The sequence below is a fragment of the Malaclemys terrapin genome, chromosome 23, assembly GCF_027887155.1.
Source record: "Malaclemys terrapin pileata isolate rMalTer1 chromosome 23, rMalTer1.hap1, whole genome shotgun sequence".
NCBI lineage: Eukaryota > Metazoa > Chordata > Testudines > Emydidae > Malaclemys > Malaclemys terrapin.
The window spans coordinates 15,503,282-15,526,098 of NC_071527.1; the positions used below are offsets into that span (position 1 = coordinate 15,503,282).

The following is a 22,817-nucleotide window of genomic DNA, read 5'->3' on the forward strand; positions in this document are numbered from 1 at the left end:
CCCACTCACAGCCACAGGGATACATTCCGCCTCACACCCAGAACACACAGCCCAACTCACAGTCACACAGATACATTCCCACACACACCTACAGTCACTCCCAGAACACACAACCCAACTCACAGTCACAGGGATACACTCCGCCTCACACCCAGAACACACAGCCCAACTCACAGTCACACAGATACATTCAAACACACATCTACTGTCACTCCCAGAACACACAACCCAACTCACAGTCACACAGATACATTCTAACACACACCTACTGTCACTCCCAGAACACACAACCCAACTCACAGCCACAGGGATACATTCCGCCTCACACCCAGAACACACAGCCCAACTCACAGTCACACAGATACATTCCCACACACACCTACAGTCACTCCCAGAACACACAACCCAACTCACAGTCACAGGGATACACTCCGCCTCACACCCAGAACACACAGCCCAACTCACAGTCACACAGATACATTCAAACACACACCTACTGTCACTCCCAGAACACACAACTCCCAACTCACAGCCACAGGGGTACACTCCGCCTCACACCCAGACTCACAAGCGTTCACCACCTCACATCGTCACCCCCGCAGCCCCTCACCGTTGCACGCAGCCCCGCCCCCCCGGCTCGCAGCCCCCCCGGCCCCGGCTGCCTGGTCCCGGGCTCTGCTGCTCCCGCGGGTGGGTCCGGGCCCTGGGCGGAGCCGCTGCCGGGCGCTGGAATGTGCGGAATGGGGCGAGTGGAGAGCCCGGGGCTGGCGGGGACCTGCCGGAGCCGCGCACGGGACCCGCAACCGCAGCGCTGCGCCCCAGCCGCTCAGGTACGGGGGAGACACCCGCCCCTGCGCCTGCCCTGCCCTGCCTGGGGGTGGCCGGGAAGGGGGAGCCCTGCGGGGGGGGGGATGTCTCCAGGGGGGGTGCTTCTGTCTTGGGGGGCGGCTAGAATCGGGGGGGGGGGTATCCTCGAGGTGAGATCTGGGTGGGGACCCTGCCCTATAGGAAAAGAAATGAGCCAGATCGGGGTGGGGGACTGCCCGGGAGGTGAGATGGGGGGGACTCTGCCCATAGGAGATCCAGATGGAGGGGGTGCCCGGGAGGTGAGATGGGGGGGGGCCTGCCCATAGGAGATCCAGATGGGGGGGGTGCCCGGGAGGTGAGATGGGGGAGGACCCTGCCCATAGGAGATCCAGATGGGGGTGGGGAGGTGTCCTGGAGGTGAGATCTGAGGGAGGGAGCCCTGCCCTATATAAGGTGACCAGGATGGGGGGATCTATTCTGGGGACCCTGCCCTGGCAGTGAGATGGGAGATGTTCCCACTGGCTCCTGCCCTGATGGGGTACCCAGTTACAGGGCTGAGCTAGATTTGTTTTGGGGGAGCATGTTAGCTAACCCCCCCCTAAACCTAGGGGGAATCTTATCTCTGTTCCCACACCACCATTTTTCAGATTGTTTCCCCAGAGAGAGATTGGAGCTCTCCCTAAATCCCCTGCATACCCTGCCGCCAACCCAGCACCCTTTGTTTGCTGGTTACCCCCCAACGCACACCCTACAGCTGGATTAAAAGCACAACCCCCCCACCCCCTTTATCTAGCCCTTGGAAGAAGGGCTTTGACTGCGTGATGATCTATCTGCGGGAAAGACAATTGGGGGGAGTAGGGCCTGGTTCAGCCCTGACCCCGTGGCAGTCGGAGGGGGACCCTGGATTTCCCCTGGGGTATCTGAAATCAGCATGTGGCCAGCATGTGTCATGCCTCTGCTGTGGTCAGGGGCACGCGGTGCCCACAGAGCCCTGGCACACGCTGCGCTGGAGACGGTGGGCCGTGGCTGATCGGAACAAATACACAGGTTACGTCACTTATTTCGGGTGACCGGCTTCCTTCCCCTGCGGTCGCGCTGGCTCCGTTGTCCAGCCGTTGGTGTCCATTCCCTTTGCCAGTTTTCTTTTTGCCCCCGTGGGCGATGCGCCGCTGGAGTCAATGGGGCCAGATCCCCGGCGGGCGTAAGCTGTCTCTGCGCCTTGGGAGTCGTGGCGGATTTACACCAGCTGAGATCCCTGGGGAGTGTGGGAGGCGGATCCAATCCCTGAGCCTGCCTCAAGGCTGGTGTTGTTCCAGCAAACCGGGCCTGCGATGGCTGGGGGGGAAGCACGCCAGGGCGGAGGATTTCCTCCCCATTGTGTGGCCGCCCAGCCCTTTGTGTTTGGTTTAGTTGGGGATTGGTCCTGCTTTGAGCAGGGGGTTGGACTAGATGACCTCCAGAGGTCCCTTCCAACCCTGAGATTCTAGGATTCTAGGATTCCTAGGGATGAAGCCACAGGGCCAGGGCGATGTCCTGAGCCGGGCGTGCAGCTCCCGTCCAATGGGGCTGCGCCGGGGGATTAGAAGGGTGGTGAGAGCCAGGAAAATTACGGCATCACAAGGCCCCTGCATTGCCGCTGACCTAGTGACATGAAGTTCAGGGACCGGGACATAGGGACTATCCTGCGGGAACAGACCAATAGGCCCATCAAGCCCGGTATCCCACTTCCTCCCTCCCCGCCCACACCATGCTGCCAAGTCTGGCCAATGGGCCACCTAGCCCGGTATCCCGCCTCCTCCCTCCCCGCCCACACCATGGTGCCAGATCAGGCCAATGGGCCACCTAGCCTGGTATCCCGCCTCCTCCCTTCCCGCCCACACCATGCTGCCAGGTCTGGCCAATGGGCCCATCTAGCCCGGTATCCCGCCTCCTCCCTTCCCGCCCACACCATGCTGCCAGGTCTGGCCAATGGGCCACCTAGCCCGGTATCCTGCCCACCCCACCCTGGATCAGCTCAATGTACCCATCTAGCTCTTTATTGCCTCACCCTTGATGGGCCTGGTATCCCCCACCCTGCCCCCAGTCCCTGTTGTATTAGATCCAGACAATGGTGTCAATCCATGGATGTCGCTGGAGTGACTCTGGATTTACCCTAGCCGAGGTCAGACCCTGGCCCCGCGTCTCCCCATTCTCCATGCGCTGGCCTGACTTACCTGCTTTTTTGGTCTGCCCCACTGATAAAAATCAGGGGGGTCCATCATGTACTGTGTCTCCCTGTGACTTTTTATCTGTCTCTTTAATTCTTTGCTGATGGAGACACCGGGGCGCTTGGGAGCCGCCCCTCCTTTCATCTCACTTGTCTTGCCGATCAGTTTCTTCCCAGGGGGCTTTTGATCTGAATCTCATCTCCTTTTAGGAGGAAGCATCTCTGCGGGGGAGCTTGGCGTGAGCTCTGGAGGGCAGAGGCCTATCAAACCCAGTGGCGAACGGTCCTAGAGGGTTGGATGCCCCGTCAGACTGCGCATCCCCTCGCGTGATGCCCCGGAGTTGCCTGTAAGTCATAGATTCTTGTATCCCTTGATGTGAGTGATTCAAACCGGCCTGACGCTGAGAGAATTAAGGAGCCTGATTTGTTTAGCTTATCCAAGAGAAGGTTAAGAGGTGACTTGATCACAGCCTAGAAGCACCTATCCTAGGCGGCCCTTACATTTAGCAGGAAGAGATGCAGCGGCTGGAAGCTGAGGCCAGACCAATTCACGCTGCAAATAAGAATCACATTTTTAACAGTGGGGGGAATTAGCCACGGGGGGAGGTCACCTCAGATCTGGGCTTGTGATCTACAGAGCTGGGCAGTGGCGTTGGCTGGCGCCGGCGTAGAGGGCTCAGCCCTTCTGTAGACGGGGGCCTGTCCCTGACCTTGGCAGGAATTTTGTCTTGGCAGCTCTGCGGCAAGGATCAAAGGAAGCAGAGGGCTGGCTGGTTGAGCGGGGGATATAATCACAGCTCTTCCACGGTGCTTTTCACAAGCAGATCTCAAAGCCCTTCGCGGTCTTTAATATATTTATCCTCCCAACCCCCCATCTGAGGCAGGGCACTGCTGGGATTCCCATTGTACAAATGGGGAAACTGAGGCTCAGAGAGGCTACGTGACTTGCTGAAGGTCACCCTGGGAGTCTGCGGCAGAGCAGGGATTAGAACCCGGGTCTCCCAAGACCTAAGCTAGGGCCCAAATTATGGCCCAGGGGGTGAGTCACTGTCCTCTAGGTCTGCAGGGACAGCCTGAGATCCGAATAAGCACCGTGGGGTCGTAAATTGTAGCCCATTGTGCCACGTTTGTGCAAATGCTCCCTCGCGGTCCCACGTGTGAGTGGTGTGGACAGTCGGGTAGCTAACGCGTGGGGCGGGGAGTCAAGAGAACGGACCACTGCCCACGCTCAGGGCCTGATCCTAGACCGGTTGACAGCAGCTGCAAAATGCCCGCTGAGTGGGCTCAGGGCTGGAGGTAGAGCTTGGCTGATGCCAGAGCGGGGCGGGTGGCCCGCGCTGCAGCACTCCACAGCTGGAGATGGGACACCACGGGGACCGGTGCTTTGAGGAGGGCCAGAGATGTCTGGCTGGTGGGTCTTGCTCCCCTGTTCAGGGTCAAACTGATCGGCAGATCTGGGGTCGGGCAGGAATTTCCCCCCGGCCCAGATTGGCAGGGACCTGGGAAGTGACGGGATTCGCCACCTTCTGCAGCAGGGAGCGTGGGTCACCTGCCGGGGTCATCTGGGGCATGCCGCCACGCCCTGATCATTTTGGGCCCTTCGCCTGTCAGGCTGAGGAAGCGAGTTAAACGGCAATAGCTCCTCGTTTGCCCAGCAGGACCCCTGTGCCGGCTGGGCCTGTCCTTGTTAATTGTATTCTAGGCAAACAGGCTTTGCAGGTGCCTAGTCCCCTGCGAGGAGGCTCTAGATCCGAATCCCAATCGGCGGCTGTCTCATGTCGTCTAACGGGGGCAGAGGGTCCTTCCAGCGTGGGTGTGGCACCCGCGGGTGCATCGAGCTTCTCAACCTTTTTCTTTCTGAGCCCCTCCCCCCCCATGCTATACAAATTCCATGGCCCACCTGTGTCACAACATCTGGTTTTCTGCATATTCAGTAGGTTAAAAGCCAGGGCTGGCGTTAGGGGCTGGCAAGCCGGGTAATTGCCCAGGGACTCACGCCACAGGGGTCCCCCCATGAAGCTAAGTTGCTCGGGCTTTGGCTTCAGCCCCAGGCGGTGGGGCTCGGGCTTCGGCTTCCTGCCCTGGGCCCCAGTGAGTCTAACGCTGGCCCCTCTCTGGTTCGTTTTGGCGGCCCCCCCCTGAAACCTGCTTGTGCTCCCCGCCCCCCAGTTGAGAACCACTGCTCTAGGGTTCCCGTCGCGGCACAGCAGCTGGTTGGGCAGGACGGTGCCGGGATACGGAGACACACCTAGGCCACAGGGAAGGATGGCGTTTGGGGCCAAAGGGGCTGGGTGAGCCACGTGGCAGCAACACAGGGAGCTCAGAGTCTCGGTTTGTGACCCACAGAATTTGGGATCCCTCTGCCGCCTCTGTTGTAGAAGTACCATTGTAGGAAATGTAGGCTACCCCAGCCCTGGCCTCTCCCAGCAGGGGGCGCTGTGGGGAGTGGGGCAGGAGCGCTGGGTGTGGGGGGAACTCCCAGCTATCCCAACGCTGGCCTCTCCCAGCAGGGGGCGCTGTGGGGAGTGGGGCAGGAGCGCTGGCTGTGGGGGGGAGCTCCCAGCTACCCCAGCCCTGGCCTCTCCCAGCAGGGGGCGCTGTGGGGAGTGGGGCAGGAGCGCTGGCTGTGGGGGAGCTCCTGGCCCCTCCAGTCCCAGCCCCTCCCAGCAGGAGGTGCTGTAGGGAGCATGTGACTGGGAGCCCCAAGGCGCAGCCCCTGACTTTAGGGACCACAGCTGTGAAGAGTCATGTGACTTATTGGGGGTCTCCGTAAGTAGAAGCTTGAAGTCAGTGTCGGTTGAGAAGAGGCTGGGGCAGTCCGGGGTGGGTGGAGGAGTAGCTGGGGCAGGAGTCCAGGAGCAAGGCTAGCAGGGGGTCCTGATACGAGGGTGACCGGAGCCCTAGAAAAGGACTAGAGGGACGTGGGGATCCTGGATCCAAGGCTGAAGGTGAACGCTATCTGTTCAGTAAGGTGAATCAACCAGGCTCTGGGAGGGGAGTGGAGTCTAGTGGTTGGTGTGGTGGGGAGACTGGATTAGAACCCAGGAGTCCTAGCTCTGGAAGGAGAGTGCCAGGCGGGCTGGGAAGCAGGACTCCTGCATTCTGTTCCCAGCTGCGTGGTCGCTGAGTCCCACCAGGGTGCAGGAGGAGGGGAAACTGAGGCACACACGCAAGGGTGCAGTGATCTTGTGGGGCGCAAGCTGGCTGCAGGGCAACCCCCCAGCTCCTGCAGTGCCCTCTCCCTCTCCTCCGTAAGCAGGAGTGCAGACTCGTCTTGAACGGCCCCGTCCCCTGCGTTGAGGACTCTTGCATGCCAGCCTGTTGGAGCTGAACCACGGGGCCCGCTCGCTGGGCTGGAACTCTTCCGGCCTCCTGGCGGGCTCCCAGTGCCGCTGACTCAGCGCCCAGGCATCCCAAGGTGTGCTCATAACCTGCCTAGGCCAGGAGCTGCGTGAACCGGAAGGAGCCCGCCCCGAGCAGACAGTCCGGAGGAGCCACCGTTGGGACAGGAGGATCTGATCCCGAGGACTAGATTCCTCCGGAGCCGGGTGAACAGGCAGGCTCCTCGCAGGGTAAAGGGATCCGAGAGGGTTACATGCCACGGCTGCGTTTGGCACTTTGCTCTTTCCACGCCCGCTTCTTATCGCCTTCCCCTCTTCCTCAGCCTCTTTGCACAGCGTCACCCACAAAGCCACCGGCACGAACGTTAGTGGTGATATTACAGTCGAGTCTAGAGCAGTGGTTCTCCCCCAGGGGTCCGGGGCCCCTTCGGGGGGCCGCGTGCAGGCTTCAGGGGGTCCGCCAAGCACATCTGGCATTAGACTCGCCAGGGCCCAGGGCAGAAAGCCAAAGCCCTGCCACACAGGACTACAGCCCAGGGCCCCAAGCCCCGCCGCCCGGGGCTGAAACCTGAGCAACTTAGCTTTGCGGGGCCCCCTGTGGCAAGGGGCCCCAGGCAGTTGTCCGGCTTGCTACCCCGGAACGCCGGCCTGGCTTTTAGATGCAGAACATCAGTTGTTGTGGCACAGCTGGGCCGGCGTCAGAAAGGAAAAGGTTGAGAACCCCTGGTCTCGAGGCACCGCCCAGGTTCGGCTCCCCCCGCCCCCTCCCCGCCATCGGGCTGGGTGCTGCGCAGGCCCCAGTTGAGATTGGGGGTGCCCCTGCCATGGTGCTCAGGCAGAGGGAGAGCGTCTCTGCCCCGAAGAGCTCACAGTATAAGGACACAAAGCAAGAGGAAGGATTGTTAGCCTGGATTTTACCATTTTGTCCATTTCTCATTGTGTGCAGCGCCCGGCACAACGGGGCCCTGATCTCAGCTGGGACAGGGCCTGTCTCTCGCTGTGTCTGTGCAGCGCCTGGCACAGCGGGCCCTGATCTCAGCTGGGGCAGGGCCTGTCTCTCTCCGTGTCTGTGCAGCGCCTGGCACAGCGGGCCCTGATCTCGGGTGAAGGCTCTGGGTGCTGTTGTAATGCACCCTGGGGGTGTGAAAGTGGCGCTGGCCCCGGTGGCGACCCAGCAGGCCTGCGCCTTGGGGTTCCCGTTGGCACCGGGCCATGCTGATTCAGCCCTATGGAATGACTAGCGCCTGTTGTGCGAATGGATCAGGCACAGAAGCGGTTAATGGATGACCAGCAGGAGTAGGGGGCAAAGTCCTCAAGGCAGTGGAGGGACGGGGTGGGGGGGGAGGATCCCTGTCTGCTCTCTGACCCCGGTAGGAAACTGCCCTGTCCTGCGGTCAGAGGCTGCGACAGGTCAGGCTGCGTGGGTCTGGGGGGGATGGGCCGGGAAGGTGGGAGCACCAAACCAGGTGCCGGGAGGAAGATGTTGCTGCTGACCTTTGACCTTTCGTCGCCCAGGTGACCATGGAGTTGGCCAAGGAGTTGCTCCGGAAGGAGCTGGAGGAGGAGCTGAAGCTCAGCACCGAGGAGCTGCGGAGCCACGCGTGGTACCACGGCTGCCTGCCACGGGAGGTACCCACGATTCCCATCTATTAGGTGTATTATGGTAGTGCTCAGAGGCCCCAGCTGAGGTCAGGCCTCACTGCCCTGGATGCTGCATCGATCCAGAGAGAGGCCCTGCCCCATGGAGCTCAGTCCCGCTGCCCGGGACACTCGGTATCCCTGTTTTACGGAGGGGAAGTGACTTGGCCAAGGTCACACGGAAAGTCAGTGACAGAGCCAGGGATGGAACCCAGGAGTCCTGACTCCCAGCCCCCCGCCCCCCTCGCTCTAACCACTAAACTCCATTCCCCTCCCAGAGCCGGGAATGGAACCCAGGAGTCCTGACTCCCAGCCCCCTCCCTGCTCTAACCACTAGACTCCACTCCCCTCCCAGAGCCAGGGATGGAACCCAGGAGTCCTGACTCCCAGCCCCCTCCCAGCTCTAACTACTAGACCCCACTCCCCTCCCAGAGCCAGGGATGGATCCCAGGAGTCCTGACTCCCAGCCCCCTCCCAGCTCTAACTACTAGACCCCACTCCCCTCCCAGAGCCGGGAATGGAACCCAGGAGTCCTGACTCCCAGCCCCCCTGCTCTAACCACTAGTCCCACTGCCTGCCATCCCCACCCCTGAACAGCCCTTGTCTTCCCAGGAGGCCGAGTCCCTGCTGGGGGAGGACGGGGATTTCCTGATCCGGGACTCAGGCTCCAGCCAGGGGGACTACGTGCTGTCGTGCCGCTGGCAGGGCGAGCCCCTGCACTTCAAAATCATCCGGGTGGTGCTGCGCCCACGCCTGGGCTACTCCCGTACCCTCTTCCAGTTCGAGCAGGACCAGTTCGACAACGTGCCGGCCCTGGTGCGCTTCTACGTGGGCAACCGCACGCCCGTCTCGGAGACCTCGGGCGCCGTGGTCTCCCGGCCCGTCAACCGGGAGGTGCCGCTGCGCTGGCTGCAGGAGCGCTACCGGGCCACCGTCCAGCCCCGTGTGGACGGGCAGGAGCCGGCCAAGGGGGACGCAGCTCCCCGCAGACTCGGCCTCCACAGGCTCACCGCTGGGGAGATGGCGACAGAGGGGAACCTGCGCCGGTGAGCGCTGGGATGGGAAATGGCCCTGGTTAGAACTCCGGCTGGGGTGCTGGGAGTCAGGACGCCTGGGTTCTCTGCCCAATTCCGGGAGGGAAGTGGGGTCTAGTGGTTAGAGCGGGGGATGGGCTGGGAGTCAGCACGCCTGGGTTCTCTGCCCAATTCTGGGAGGGAAGTGGCGTCTAATAGTTAGAGCGCGGGACAGGCTGGGAGTCAGGACGCCTGGGTTCAGTTCCTAGCCTGGGAGGGGAGTTGGGGGTCTGGTGGGTTTGAGCAGGGAGGACTCGGAGTCAGGACTCCTAGGTTCTATTCCCGCTGTACCATAGAGTCGCAGTGTGACCTCGGGGGAAGCCCATTCCCCTTTCCGTGCCTCAGTTTCCCCATCAGTGAAGTGGGTCTTCTGAGCCTCTCATCCGGGGATGGGTTGTGATGCTCAATTCCTTGCTAAGCGCATTCGAACCCAGGGGGATAGGGGCTGCCCTGATTATTAGCCCCGTGTCTGCCAAACTGCCCCCAGGCTGTGGGTTGGGTCTGAAAGGGTGGTCCCTGGTGCTGTGCCTGACTCACACCAGCAACTCGGGCTCCAAACTGGCTTCCCCGCGAACGATCACGTTCCGTAGAGCAGCCCAGATCTGCCAGCCGGGCCCATTACTCCGGCATCCCCTTCATTCTGGGCGGGGGCCCTTTGCAGCTTGAGGGTCTGCAGTGGCCTGGGGCTCACGGTGTCGCCGCTTCTCCCTGCAGAGTGAAAGACAGAAGTGGGAGCCACCCCACCGGGCTGGATCAGCTGGGCCGGAGACCCTCCCTCTACACGGCGCAGTCAGACAGTAACCTGCGGACAGGTGCGTGGGGGCCGGGGCTGGAGGGCAAAGGCTGCCTCTCCTGGGAGGTATTACCCCTTCCGCCACGTGGGGGGTACAGGGCAGGGGTTGGTTTGGCTGCCACCTTCAATGCAGTTCCTCTGGATTGACGCTGGTGTAACAGGATTTGTGCAGCTCCCTAATGCAATGCTCCCAGGGGGTACCATAATACACCTAATAGATAATGTAACGTGCCTAGCACGCTCATGGAGCGGGGCTCCTAGGTGCTACTGTAATACATCTAATAGACACCTTAATAGGCAGCAGGTTTAAAACAAAGAAAAGGAAGTATTTTTTCACACAGCGCACAGTCAACCTGTGGAACTCCTTGCCAGAGGATGTTGTGAAGGCCAAGACTGTAACGGGGTTCAAAAAGGAGCTAGATAAGTTCATGGAGGATCGGTCCATCTATGGCTATTAGCCAGGATGGATAGGGATGGTGTCCCCAGCCTCTGTTTGCTAGAAGCTGGGAATGGGCGACAGGGGATGGATCACTTGATGATTCCCTGTTCTGTTCATTCCCTCTGGGGCACCTGGCATTGGCCACTGTTGGCAGACAGGACACTGGGCTAGATGGACCTTTGGTCTGACCCAGTCTGGCCGTTCTGATGTATAATGCACAGTGTCTAGCACGCTCCTGGTCCATGAGCAGGGCCCCTAGGTGCTACCAGAATACATCTGATAGATAATGCACAGTGCCTAGCGCAACAGGGTTCTGGACCATGACAGGGGCTCTCAAGCGTTACCATAATACACCAAATAACGGACTCCTTACAAACCAGATCCTCAAGCTGGTGTAAATTTGCATCTCTCCATCGACTCCAGTGGGGCTACAGCCTGGGGATCTGGCCCTACTGCACATCACCACAGCTCCGATTGCCACCCCTGTCCCTAGGGGAGCGACTCCGGATTCACACCCGTCCTGGCTGAGATCAGAACCAGGCTCTGTGGGGTCCATGCGTCTGGCCGCTCCGTTCCCCGCTCTGACATGGTCCCATCTCCCTCTGTAGGCAGCCCGGAAGCTCCAGCCGGCACCCAGGAACGGGGCGAGCTCCCGCCCCCCTCGCCCGTCTTCCGCACTGGCAGCGACCCCGTGCTGCGGCCCACCGCCCCCCGGTGCCTGGACCCTGAGGGGGGTGCAGCCTTGAGCGGCTCGGAGGGGCAGCTGCACTCCAAGGCTCCCCCCAAGCCCCTGCGGGCCCCCTCCATGCTGGTGGGCGACGCCTCCCAGGAGCAGCTCAACACCTACTGTGAGCTGGTGCCCAAAGCCCCGGCCGGCTTGCGGAGCCACGTGGCTCGGCTGCACACCGAGGAGAAGTGGCGTGGCCGGGCCCGGGCCACGGACACGGCCTTTGGCTTCCTCGAGGACGAGGTGGCGCCGCTCCCCCGGCCGCGCCCCTATGAGGAGGAGATGGAGGGCTTTGTGCGCCCCCTACTGGAGACAGCCTCCTCCTTCCAGCCCCACAGCTTCCACTCACTCCTCCTGCCCCCCGACAACAAGCCCCTGGAGCCTGGCGCCCTCAAACGGCTCAAGGACCTTTTCGACTGGCATGACTGCCGGACCATGGCCCTGCACATCCTCTACATAGACTGTTTGGTAAGAGGGCGCTGGGAGCCAGGACTTCTGGGTTCTATCCCTAGCTCTGGGAGGGGAGTGGGGTGTAGTGGTTAGAGCAGGGGGGGCGCTGGGAGCCAGGACTCCTGGGTTCTAACCCTAGCTCTGGGAGGGGAGTGGGGTGTAGTGGTTAGAGCAGGGGGGCACTGGGAGCCAGGACTCCTGGGTTCTATCCCTAGCTCTGGGAGGGGAGTGGGGTGTAGTGGTTAGAGCAGGGGGGCGCTGGGAGCCAGGACTCCTGGGTTCTAACCCTAGCTCTGGGAGGTGAGTGGGGTGTAGTGGTTAGAGCAGGGGGGCACTGGGAGCCAGGACTCCTGGGTTCCAGTCCCAGCTCTATTGCTAACTCACTGTTCAACTATGGGTCAGTCCCTTCCTTTCCCTCTGCCTCAGTTTCCCCAGTCTGTATGGTGGGGGGATGATAGTGTCCTCCAGGGCAGTGGGGTGTGGGGAGGTGAGCTGGTTGTGAGGCACCACTGCGTCTTTGTAAAGTGCTTTGAGACCCTTTTAGCGGAAGACCCCACAGAGCCATAGAATTTAAGGCCAGACAGGATCATTGGCCTGGATATCACAGGCTACCAGCGCCACCCAGCACCCAGACACTAAACCCGATCAGCATGGATGGGTGGGTGGCATCACCCCCGCCTCTAACGGCCCTGGACCCCAGGACCTCCTGGGGATGCAATCGGACCCTCGGGGTAAAAACTGACCACTGGGGTCTGTGCACTTGTACCTCAGCCCGGCACAGCGGCTGCTCCGCTCTCCCCCGGGGGGCTTGTTATCCTGCGCCGGTGGCCCCATCTCAGACCTCTCCAGCCCAATTAATAGGAGCGCTCCTCTCTTCTCCTCTCGTGCCCCAGCCCCACCCATGGTCCTCAGGCTTTCCCCCGCCAAGAGGGCCCATTGGACTGGCCCTTCCCAGAGTCCGAGACCTGCCAGCTTAGCTAAGCTGCAGCCTGTGGGGAGAAGGGGTTAAATATTGAGGGGGGGGGTTGTTTAGGGGGGTAGGGGATCTCGGGGGCTATGGAACTGTCCCCACCCTAAGGGGAATGGGTAGGAGCCCCATAGCTCTGCCCGGAAGCAGCCCTGGGAACGGGAAGCAGGAGATCCGGATAGTTATAGCGGGTTGGGGTTGGCACTGTCTGTGAGGGGAGAGCGCCCCCTCCTGAGCCCCCCGCCCTGCTCCTTTGTAGCACAGCGCCCCCTAGTGCTGACCCCAATGCCCCAGCACAGAAGTAACTGTGCGGGGAGAGCGCCCCCTATTGATCCCCACTCCCTGCAGCACAGCGATCCTGGAGATGGGTCAGGGGTGGCTTATGGACTGACGGTGACCCACCCTCCCTGGTCTTTGGATGGCCCTGTTTGAGCCTGGCTGGGGGTATTGCTCGCTCCCCACTGAATGTGGAATGGGGAGATCGGCGTATCCAGGGGCTCATCAGTGTAATGAGAAAAATCCCAGACCCCTTGGGGGACCCAGTGATCTGGCTCCCCTCCACCGCCCCCCTCCCCCACCCCGCCGGCAGGTGGGTCCCTTTGTCCCGGCAAGTCTCAGGCCCTCACTCCTGCGCTTGTTTGTTGCTTGCACCAGGCTGGCAGGATCACCGGGGTGCTCAGGGAGCAGCAGCGGGCGATGGGGGTGAGCTCGGGGCTGGAGCTGATCACCCTGCCTCACGGGCACCAGCTGCGCCTGGACCTGTTGGAAAGGTACCGGCCTGGGGGAGCAGGGTGCGGGGACAGAGGCTGCGGGCTGAGGCGTGGCAGTGTTGAAATGCGGCTGCTTCTGGGGGAGCGCACGAGGGTGGCTAAATAGCTGCACGGCAGGATTTGCACTGGCAGGAGGAGGAGCTGGAGTCTAATTAAAGCCGCGGAGGGAAAGTTAGAATAAAACATGGCTGGGTAAAGCCTTTACCGACCACAGCCTGGGGTAAGGCTTAAGGGCTTGTCTACATGAACATTTAGTTCGCGGCAAGCTAGGGTGGGAGCCTACCTCCCCCCACCCTGCCTGTGCGCTCAGTCCCTGTGCATCACCAGCTCGTGAATGCGCTTTGCTCTAGTGCTCTTTGAAACACGACTGGATCAACGCGCACTAACGAACTTCTAGTGGGCATCAGCAGGGATCCAGCGGGCCGGGCTACGCTTAGAACGCTGTGGCTGGCGCTGTGATGAAATTGCTCTAAGCCGACGGGAGAGAGTTTCTCCCGGCAGCATAGTTAATCCACCTCCACGAGAGGCGGTAGCTTCCCTCCCATCCACGTAGCGCTGGCTATGCCGGGGGCTAGATCATCATAGCTGTGTCACTCGGGGGGGGGAGAGAGAGTGGTTCACACCCTGAGCGCCATAGTGGAGACCAGATCTTAGAGCGTGGCCGGCTGGAGCAAGTTCCCACCCCCAGCGTGCTGCAAACTAAATGTTTGTTTGTGTAGACAAGCTCAGGGGCCTCGTGAAAGATGGCAGAGCGCCTCCTACCTAGCACTGCAGTGTGATACTGACTGTGGTACTGACTGCCAGGGGGAGAGCACCCCCGCCTGAAACCCCCACTCCCTGCAGCACAGACCCCCGCCCCTCCGAGCACCATGCTGGGGCATTGGGATCTGCACTGACCCAGGGCATGTCCACACTACACCCACAATGCGGACTCTCATCACGGCAGAAGAGGTTTTTCCCATCGCTGTAGTAAAGCCACCCCTCCCCATGGCAGTAACTAGGGCAACGGAAGAATTCTTCTGTCACCCTAGGGGTGTCTACACTGGGGCTTAGCTATGTCATTTGGGGGAGGGGGGGAAGTGAATTTCTCACACCCCTGAGCACTGTAACTAGGTTGACCTATGTTTTAAGTGGAGACCAGACCTCAGTGGGGAGCGCTCCCCCTTCTGAGCCCCTCCCTATGTTAGGCACAGGGGGGTTCCCTTGCAGGTCTCCCATTTAACACACAACCAAGCCCAGACCTGCTTAGCTTGCCCCAGGTAACATCCGCCTCCCTTGAGCAGCTACAGCCCGGGCTCCACTGTGTGCCCTGCTAGTGAGTGGTAAGGTTCAGCCCCTGCGGTGTCTCTGTCCCTTCCAGGCACCATCTCATTGCCCTGGGCATCGCTGTGGACATCCTGGGCTGCACGGGGGCCGTGGCGGAGCGAGCCGCCACCCTGCACAAGATCGTTCAGCTGGCCGTGGAGCTAAAGGGCTCGGCCGGGGACCTGTTCGCTCTGTCGGCCGTGATGAAGGGCCTGCAGCTGCCCCAGGTGAGGGGTGGGCCGGGGGGTGACTAGCTCCTGTTCCCCATAGAGGGATGGTTCAGGCTGGCCCATAGAGAGGGGCGTATGGAATTGTCTCGTCAAGGAGCGGGCTGTGAGCCCTGTAGCTTGGCCTGCTGGATGGAGCCCTGGGGAACAGACTGTCTTGGTCCCCATTGGTGGGGAGGTAATGTGTTCTAATGGACTAGCAGACCAGTGACCTTGGACAGGTCGCGTCTCCTCTCTGGGCCTCAGTTTCCCCTGCCCGCACTGTGTGTGTATACAGTGAGCTGTTCAGGGCAAGGACTGTCTATGGGTCTGTGCAGCGCCCAGCACGCTGCGGGCCCCGATCTTGGTCACTGGGTCTGCGCAGCGCCCGGCGCAGTCGGGGGTCTTGAGTTGCTACAGCATAATGGGATCCAACAGGCCTTGATCTATCCCTAAGGAACGGGACTCCCATCCATCTGGCAAGTTGCCAGGGTCTGGTCAGTGGCGCTTGCCCCAAGGCAGGGCACCCGCCGTAGCCCCCCAGTAGCTCACTCCTATCCCCGTGTCCCCACCACCACCCCGCAGATTGCGCGGCTGGATCAGACGTGGCAGAAGCTGCGGCAGAGCCACACCGAGAGCGCCATCGCCTTCGAGAAGGACCTCAAGCCCTTCGTGAAACGCCTCCACCGGGGGGAAGGTGAGACGGGGCCCGCGGTGGGCCCAGGCCATGGACCTGAGAGGGGATGGAACAAGCTGGGGAGGGATCTGCCCGGGGGTGGAGGCGATGTGGGGGGAGCATCATGGGGGGTGAATCTCACCCCAGGAAGAGAGGGCTGCAGGGGGTGGCTGACACCTGGAGAAGTGGGAATTAGGCTTGGGGGAGGGGGGGGTAGCCTCACCTGGGCTTGTGTCCCACCAGCCTGGGCTGGATCACAGCCAGGCCCCCTCTCCCGCCTCTGTTGCCAAATGGTACAGGTCCCCTAACTGTGCTGCTATCCCCCCCCTTCCCACAAGTACCCTTCTATGCCCCTATGCCAGAGCCCTGGCCCAGTCCAGGAGGATGGCTGGCCCAGGTTAGCATGCTGGCCTGAGACTTGGGAACACCAGCTTCAGTCCTCTGCTCTGCTCCAGAGTCCCTGTGAACAAATCACATAGTCCCTCTGTGCCTCAGTTTCCCCCTCTGTACAATGGGGATGAGAGCCCGGCCTCTCCGGGGGTTGTGAGGATAAATGCATTAATGACCGTGAGGGGCTGGGGGGGGGGGGGGAGTGCCAGCTCAGTACCAAAGATCGAGCGGACGTCTTTCTGTCCACGTCTCAAATGGGGTCTGATCCTCTTCTCCCAGCAGCCTCTGCAGTAAGCCTCGGGGCTGCCCGTAGCTGCACCCTTACACCAGGGCTGCATTTCACCCTCCATGGCCAGTCCTCAATCTTATTTCTCTAGCCCCAGCCTGCAACAGCAAAGCAGATCGGGGTGGGCCAGATTTGTCTGGGCAGTAGTGCCTGGCCTGCAAGGCGCAGGTTGGATAGGTGAGTGGGTACAGGCCCCTGCTGGAAGGTGGCTCTCTGACGCCTTGTCCCCGTGCTGCAGGGAACTCCTCCCAAGGAGAGGTCGCCGTCCCACACCTCCTGCCTCTCATCAGCCTCATGGAAGGGGAGCAGCTCTGGGACGACCATGAGGAGAGCTGCGACCTCCTCCTACGCACGCTGGAGTCCGCCCGCTCCATCGCCACCAGCGCCGGGGCCTACAAAGCCACCGCAGAGGCTAAGCTCCAAGGTAGGGCTGCAGGGAGCTGTGTGGGTCAGGGGCTGGCTAAAGGGTCTCCAGAGCCTCATAGGAGTTGTAGGTCAGTTGCCTCGTTATACTCCCCCTTTTCTCTGGGCTGGGTTCCCCAGCTGGACTACATCTCCCATGATGCTCCCCTGACCTGGGACTCCCATGCTGCCATTGCTTCACTGCACCATGAAGCGATGCTGTGGTGCATCATAGGAGATGTAGTCCAATGAGGGAGCCCTGCCCCTAGAGGTGGTGGTGGATATGCAGCCACTGCCCTGCGACTCCCACAGGGCCCAGCCGAGGCAGATCCAAACAATACTATTCTCAAAGCCGGCTTTGATGGAAATGGTTTGAGTAGCCCCAGTGTATGTGGAGCCAGTTCGGCCTGCGATTACACAAATAGCGTAGGAAGGAACAAGCCAGAGCCCCTGCCCTCCTGTACCTCTCAGCCCTTCCCTGGTATCTTCTCTCCTCTCCCTAGGCTTCCAAGCCACGCCGGAGCTCCTCGAAGCTTTCCAAACCGAGTTCGCGCTCCGCTTATTCTGGGGCAGCAAAGGAGCGGCCGCGGACCGGGCCGAGCGCTACAGGAAATTCGACGCCATCCTCACGGTGCTGTCCCAGAAACTAGAACCAGCGGGGAAAACGGAGCCCTGAGTTTCCTCCGCCACCACGGCACGGACCATGAACAATGGCTTGCAGAGCCAAGTCAGCACAGGATGGAGGAGCGACCACGCCCCTGGGCCTGGAGATCTCTCCACGAGCCAGTGCCAGGAGCAGGATGAGGGAAAGGGAACTAGCCTGAAACCGAAAGCCTTCCAGGCCCCACCGCCGCAGAGGACGGGGGAGACAGATTTCCACGGCTTACGCCCGTGCCGTATTCTGCCAGCCCCCCGTGCCTTGCTACTGGAGGCGGCTGCTCCGTGTACAGAAGCTTGGGGGAGCGGGAAGGATTGGTAGACCCATTGCACCCGCGAGCCTACGGCTTTTTAAATGCAAAATGCCACTGCAACTTTAGCTTCCCCCGCCTCTTTGCCAACGTGGGAGGGTGTGAGCTGGTGAAAGGGAGCGGAGGAGCAGGGGGGGATTTCCCCCTGCCAGCAGAGGAGGGGTGCCTGGAGCAATAAACCGAAGCCTTCCAGCTGGCTTGGAGAATTGCTGCAAAGGGTAGCGCCTGTCCCCGGGGTGGCTGGAGGTTACGTGGGGGAGGCGGCTAGGGGCTGAGTTGCAGCCTGCGGGGGCTGGTGCAGCAGAAGCCCCCTGCCCCCTTCCAATGACAATTGGCGACTTAGTGAAAAGTCTCTCTCCGCCCCTGCCCACTTCTCCCCTGAAATGAGCAGGTTTTGTGCTGCCCTCAGTGCATTAGGGGAGCTCCCCTGAGTCGGGGTAGCAGGGGGCTGTTAGCTCTGCCCCAGGGATGAAGAATTGCCTAATGGTTACAGCAGGGGACACCTGGGTTCTGCAGCCAGTTCGGGCAGGAAGCAGGCTAGGAGGGGCCGGCCCGGGATTAGACTAGGATGGTCGGCTTCTGCTGTCAGCCGCGCTTTAACTAAAGCATCCTAGTGTCGTCCCCTCCCCCCGGCCCCCGACCTCAGCCCAGGGCAGTGGGGAAGCGAAACCAGACAACGCACCACCGAGGGGAACGGTCCGAGCCAGGCTGTCATGTTTCCTGCCCCACCCCACCCCCCGCCGCGTCTATGTTCACGTGAGGGGAACCAGCTGGAGTCGGTACCCGTCCAATGCCCCAAGGAGCGGCTGGCCAGGAGGGTTATGGCCAGGAGAGCCTAAGGTGGGGAGTTAAATGAGGGTAGTTACAGCAAGGCTTAGCCCTGTGTGGACGCTCTGAACTCAGGCTCAGCCCTTGTGGATGGGGGAAGCTGGACCACTCACAGCGAGGGTGGGAATTTAAGCCCCCTGCTCTGAATAAGCCAATGCAAACTGCAGCTGAGTTAAATTGCTATTCCATGCGTGGGGGGCCCCTCTCTTCCCCACAGCCACGGTGGAGTAAGAACGGGGGTGGCTGGAGACAGCACAAGCGTGACTAGGCCCCGGCTCCAGCAGAAAAAAAGCTGTTTAAATGTTGCCTCTAACATGGAAGTAAAAGTTCCATGTCCCTTATGGGGAAACCAAGACAGGCCTATGGTCACATAGCAAAATCAGAGACTATCAGGGTTGGAAGGGACCTCAGGAGGTCACCAAGCCCCTGCTTAAAGCAGGACCAATCCCAAGACCCCTAAATGGCTCCCTCAAGGATTGAACTCACAACCCTGGGCTTAGTAGGCCAATGCTCAAACCGCTGAGCTATTCCTCCTCTCAATGGAAGGCAAACCTATGTGAGCCCAGGCCCCTCCCACAGCTAAGAATAGAACCCAGGAGTCCTGACTCCCAGTCCCCCTCCTCCCTTGTGCCTAGCACTGCTAACGGAACCCAGGAGTCCTGGTGACCAATTCCCCCTACTCTAAACCCACTAGCACCCTGTGAGGCCACCTGTGTTCTAGTTGCAGGTCTGCCACTGTGCAGCTGGGGGACTGTCACTGCTGCTGTGCCTCAGTTTCCCCAAATGAAAAACAGGGAGGTGCGCTCCTTAGCTCTGTCCTCACTGCAAAACCAGGATCCATTTCTACTGCCAGCTAGCCCCACAAGGGGTTGTACATCACAGTAGCAGGGGCACAGGTAATTTACCTCCACAGAGGTAGTCTAGAACAATCCTATACCACCCCCTCCAAAACCTCAACTAGCTACATTGCGTTTAAAAACTTCCCAGACCACATCCCCAGCCGGGCCCTCCAGCACCTTAGGAAAAAAAGTGCCCTTAACTTGCGTCAGCCAACACACTGATACAAGGCGAAGTTCCAGTGAAGACTAGGCGTAGCCTCAAGGAAACCTTAAGCCACATCATAGTTTGTAGCTGGACCTGCTAGTGCATGTGAAAACTACACCCTGCCTCGGCCACACTAGAGCGTCTTCCTCTTATGAGGAGAGGCTGAAGGAACTGGGATTGTTTAGTCTGCAGAAGAGAAGAATGAGGGGGGATTTGATAGCTGCTTTCAACTACCTGAAAGGGGGTTCCAAAGAGGATGAATCTAGACTGTTCTCAGTGGTACCTGATGACAGAACAAGGAGTAATGGTCTCAAGTTGCAGTGGGGGAGGTTTAGGTTGGATATTAGGAAGGCGGTGAAGCACTGGAATGGGTTACCTATGGAGGTGGTGAAATCTTTACCTTTAGAGGTTTTTAAGGTCAAGCTTGACAAAGCCCTGGCTGGGATGATTTAGTTGGGAATTGGTCCTGCTTTGAGCAGAGGGTTGGACTAGATGACCTCCTGAGGTCCCTTCCAACCCTGATATTCTAGGATTCCCATGTATTCGAATCCCTCAGGGTTTGGCTTCACAGGACAGCTGCCCCGCTGTCGTACTGGAGTGAAAACGCTACTAGCAGATCTGCTCCCGCCAGCGTAGTTAATCCTCCGCCCCCAGAGGCGGTGGCCATGTCAACAGGAGAAACACTCCCATCCCCATAGCATGTATACATAGGGGGATAAGTCGGTATAACTGCACTGCTCACGGGGGTGGATTTTTCAACCCCCCTATATTGACATAGGGCTGTGGTGTAGACCTCACCTTAGTGAAGACAAGGCCCGGATGTCGGGCCCGGGCCACCACAGTGAGGTCCTGCTCTCAGCTGGTGGGCTTCTAGACAGGACGCTAATATACACAACCAACCGTGCCCCTCTCCCTAAGAGCAGGGTGGTCTAGGTGTTACGGGAACACAGACGAACCGCCCTGCTCCCCTCCCACGTCCCAAACAAACTGAGGCCTCAGTGCCACCGAGTCTGTATTGTTTTTATAAACTTAAAAACTGCACAGGAGGGGGTGGGGAAATCAACTATGTACATAAAGTGTAAAAGGCACCAGGCTGCAGTGGAAATACATTCTATGGGCTCCGGCCCAGCGACCCCCCCAGACCCACGTCTCAGAACCAGAGGGGAGACAGATCTGCCCCCTCCCTCCCCCATCGGGTGAACAGAAGCCAAGACAACTGGCACATTTATACGTATGTTACAGGTTAACTGAGGCATAGGCTAAAATGAGCAGTAATTGGTCACTGTATAAAAAGCTAATATATTAAGAGTCCTCTAAAAAAAAAAAAAATTACACAGAAAGGGTTGGCTGCAGCTCGGAGCCCTGGGCTTCCCCCAACGAGATCAGCCTCCCCCACCCCCCAGGGGACAGATTCATTGATGCAATAGGCACTTTTTGCTCTTTTCTTCCTTGGCTGGGCGAGTTCTGGAGTCTGGGGAATAAAGTGCATGACGTGGGCACAGTGGCGGAGGGGGAAGCGGGCGGGAGCTCGGCCGATGATGGAGCTGGTGGCGGCAGCTGTAACGGGTACTCACTCCCACCTAGGGACAGGGGAATTCAGACCCACGGGCCCTGGCAGAGAACGCACGGAGGTTCGGGCCCCGGGACTCCCGGCTGGCCGGCGCCTCTGTTCCATTAACATCCAGGCTGGCGCCAGCTTAAGTGGGGAGCCACAGGTCCCGGGTTCGAATCCCAGGAGGGAAACAGCCAACCCAGGCCTGAGGTTTATCATGCTGCTTAACACGCACCTGGACGGCGCCCAGATGCCAGGGTGACAAGCATGGAAGAACAGATACAGAGGACACTTTCTATTCCATAAGCGCCCCCCCCCCTCCCAAAAAATGGGCTCTGCCCAGCACACCTTGATGAAACCTGCATCCCTTTGCCCTAAGCTAGCAGGAGACAGTGCAGCTCCCTTCACCCCAGAGATCTCATACACCCCCCTCCCTACAGGGGGAAATAATAACAGGCTCCTATGAGCCCTGCACTGGAGGGGGTAGGGGGCCGGATGGGAACCCTGGCCTCATTGCGTATAGAGGGATGTAATCTGACCCATGCCCCCTTGTGGACACAGGGATGATTGCATCCACACCACTGGGGGAAATGTGGGGTGCTTAAGAGCAGGGGAGGGGGTGCAGCAGCTGTTTTTTGGGGGGAGGTTGAGTTACTCACTCCCCGGGGATCTGCCGGAGGGGGCGCAGTATGGAGTATGGGGGGGCAGCAGTCAGAAACCCAGTCCATCCCTCCCCCCAGCACCCACTGCAGCCTCCCCCATAAGCGGAGAGGCCATGCTGAAATGTGAAATTCCACAGAGCTGGGGCTTGGGCAGAAGGGGGTGGAAGGGTTTCTCCTTCCCCTCACAGGCGAGGTGCTTTGCAAGCCGGCGCCACTGCTTGCCCCCGAGGGCCACTTGTCTATGCAGGGCCAGAGGCCACTTCCACGCCTGTACCCCTGAGTCCCAACCCCCAGGTTCCAGCAGCGTTGCTCCAATCCCCGCCAGCCCCTGCAGCTCCACGAGCCAGCTGCCGCTCTCCGGGCGGGGGGGGAGGCCCCAGCTCAGTTCAGGGTGACCCGCAGGTAGGATGTTGGCACGTAGCCCTCGCCGCCTTTGCTCCTCCGCACCCGCGTCCAGCCATCGCCTTTGTCCTCCTCCATCAGGCTCAGCTCCTCTCCCTCCGTCATGGAGATGGTGCCTTCGCTGGAACCTGGGGTGAGGGGGAGGGAGGAAAGGGGTAGGGGAAATCAAGGCAATGGGGTTAGAAGAATCACTTGTTTCAGAGCTCAGCTAGGTTCCCCCCCATCCCTGTGATAGGAGGACCTGTATGTTAGAGCTCCTAGGACTCCAGGGGGATCACACCCTCTGTACCCCTTCCCCAAATCCACATAGCTGGCTGCAGCAATAGGCCACTGCGGGCTGGAAGTTTCCCCTGGAAGATACGGGTGAACGGCACAGACCCTAAGTGACCCTTCCTTGTCCCCCATTAGCCAAGAAATATCCCAGTGGGCAGCTGTTAAAGGGGAACTTATGCCAAACGCCTACCTGGAGGGAGGGGGGTGGGGTGGACTGAACAGGGGTGTGGAGATGTAGCCTGCTTAGCGGTGAAGTCTCCAACCCTTAAGCGGGATTTGAACTCAAGACCCTCAGTATTAAAATGGGTTCCTACTGTATGAGCTAAAACGAGGAGCTCTGTTAGCAGCCAGCAGTAGTAAGACTGTTATCCTGACTGCACACCAGTCATGTGGGGGAAGTGGCTAAGGATGGTTGAAAAATTTCCAGCAGAAAATTGGTTTTTGAATGAGATTTTTCAGGTAAAAGTATCTGCTTCCCATGGAAGTGTCAATTTTCTTCTGTAAAATTACCCCAACAGCAGAATATTTTGATGAGGAAATGCGGCCATGATGCCTCATGGGAGTCGTGGTTCAGGTGCCTCACACTCCCATTCTCCTTTCTAGGCCCAGCTC

The 22,817-nt window shown here is 60.0% G+C and overlaps 2 protein-coding genes across 5 annotated transcripts in view; one reads left to right on the plus strand and one right to left on the minus strand.

Moving 5' to 3' along the window:
* The first annotated feature begins 666 nt into the window (after positions 1 to 666).
* On the plus strand, positions 667 to 21,607 carry SH2D3A (SH2 domain containing 3A). 3 transcript variants are annotated; one of them, XM_054012473.1, is made up of 12 exons: positions 667 to 830; positions 3,224 to 3,360; positions 6,273 to 6,431; positions 7,870 to 7,983; positions 8,605 to 9,038; positions 9,780 to 9,877; positions 10,906 to 11,492; positions 13,096 to 13,211; positions 14,572 to 14,743; positions 15,308 to 15,419; positions 16,313 to 16,498; positions 16,980 to 21,607. In XM_054012473.1, exons 4-12 carry the CDS (start codon positions 7,876 to 7,878, stop codon positions 17,150 to 17,152), a joined length of 1,986 nt encoding a protein of 661 aa, XP_053868448.1. In that variant the 5' UTR covers positions 667 to 830; positions 3,224 to 3,360; positions 6,273 to 6,431; positions 7,870 to 7,875; the 3' UTR covers positions 17,153 to 21,607. The 3 variants fall into 3 exon arrangements, with proteins under 3 accessions (XP_053868448.1, XP_053868447.1, XP_053868449.1); XM_054012472.1 differs by lacking the exon at positions 6,273 to 6,431; XM_054012474.1 differs by lacking the exons at positions 667 to 830; positions 3,224 to 3,360; positions 6,273 to 6,431 and adding an exon at positions 6,467 to 6,585.
* Positions 20,323 to 22,817, minus strand: part of TRIP10 (thyroid hormone receptor interactor 10) — a 76,333-nt gene continuing 73,838 nt past the window's right edge. For both annotated transcript variants that reach the window (XM_054012476.1, XM_054012475.1), the window contains one exon: positions 20,323 to 22,060. In XM_054012476.1, the coding sequence (XP_053868451.1) occupies positions 21,912 to 22,060 (149 nt within the window). In that variant the 3' untranslated portion in view covers positions 20,323 to 21,911. The remainder of the gene's footprint in view (positions 22,061 to 22,817) is intronic.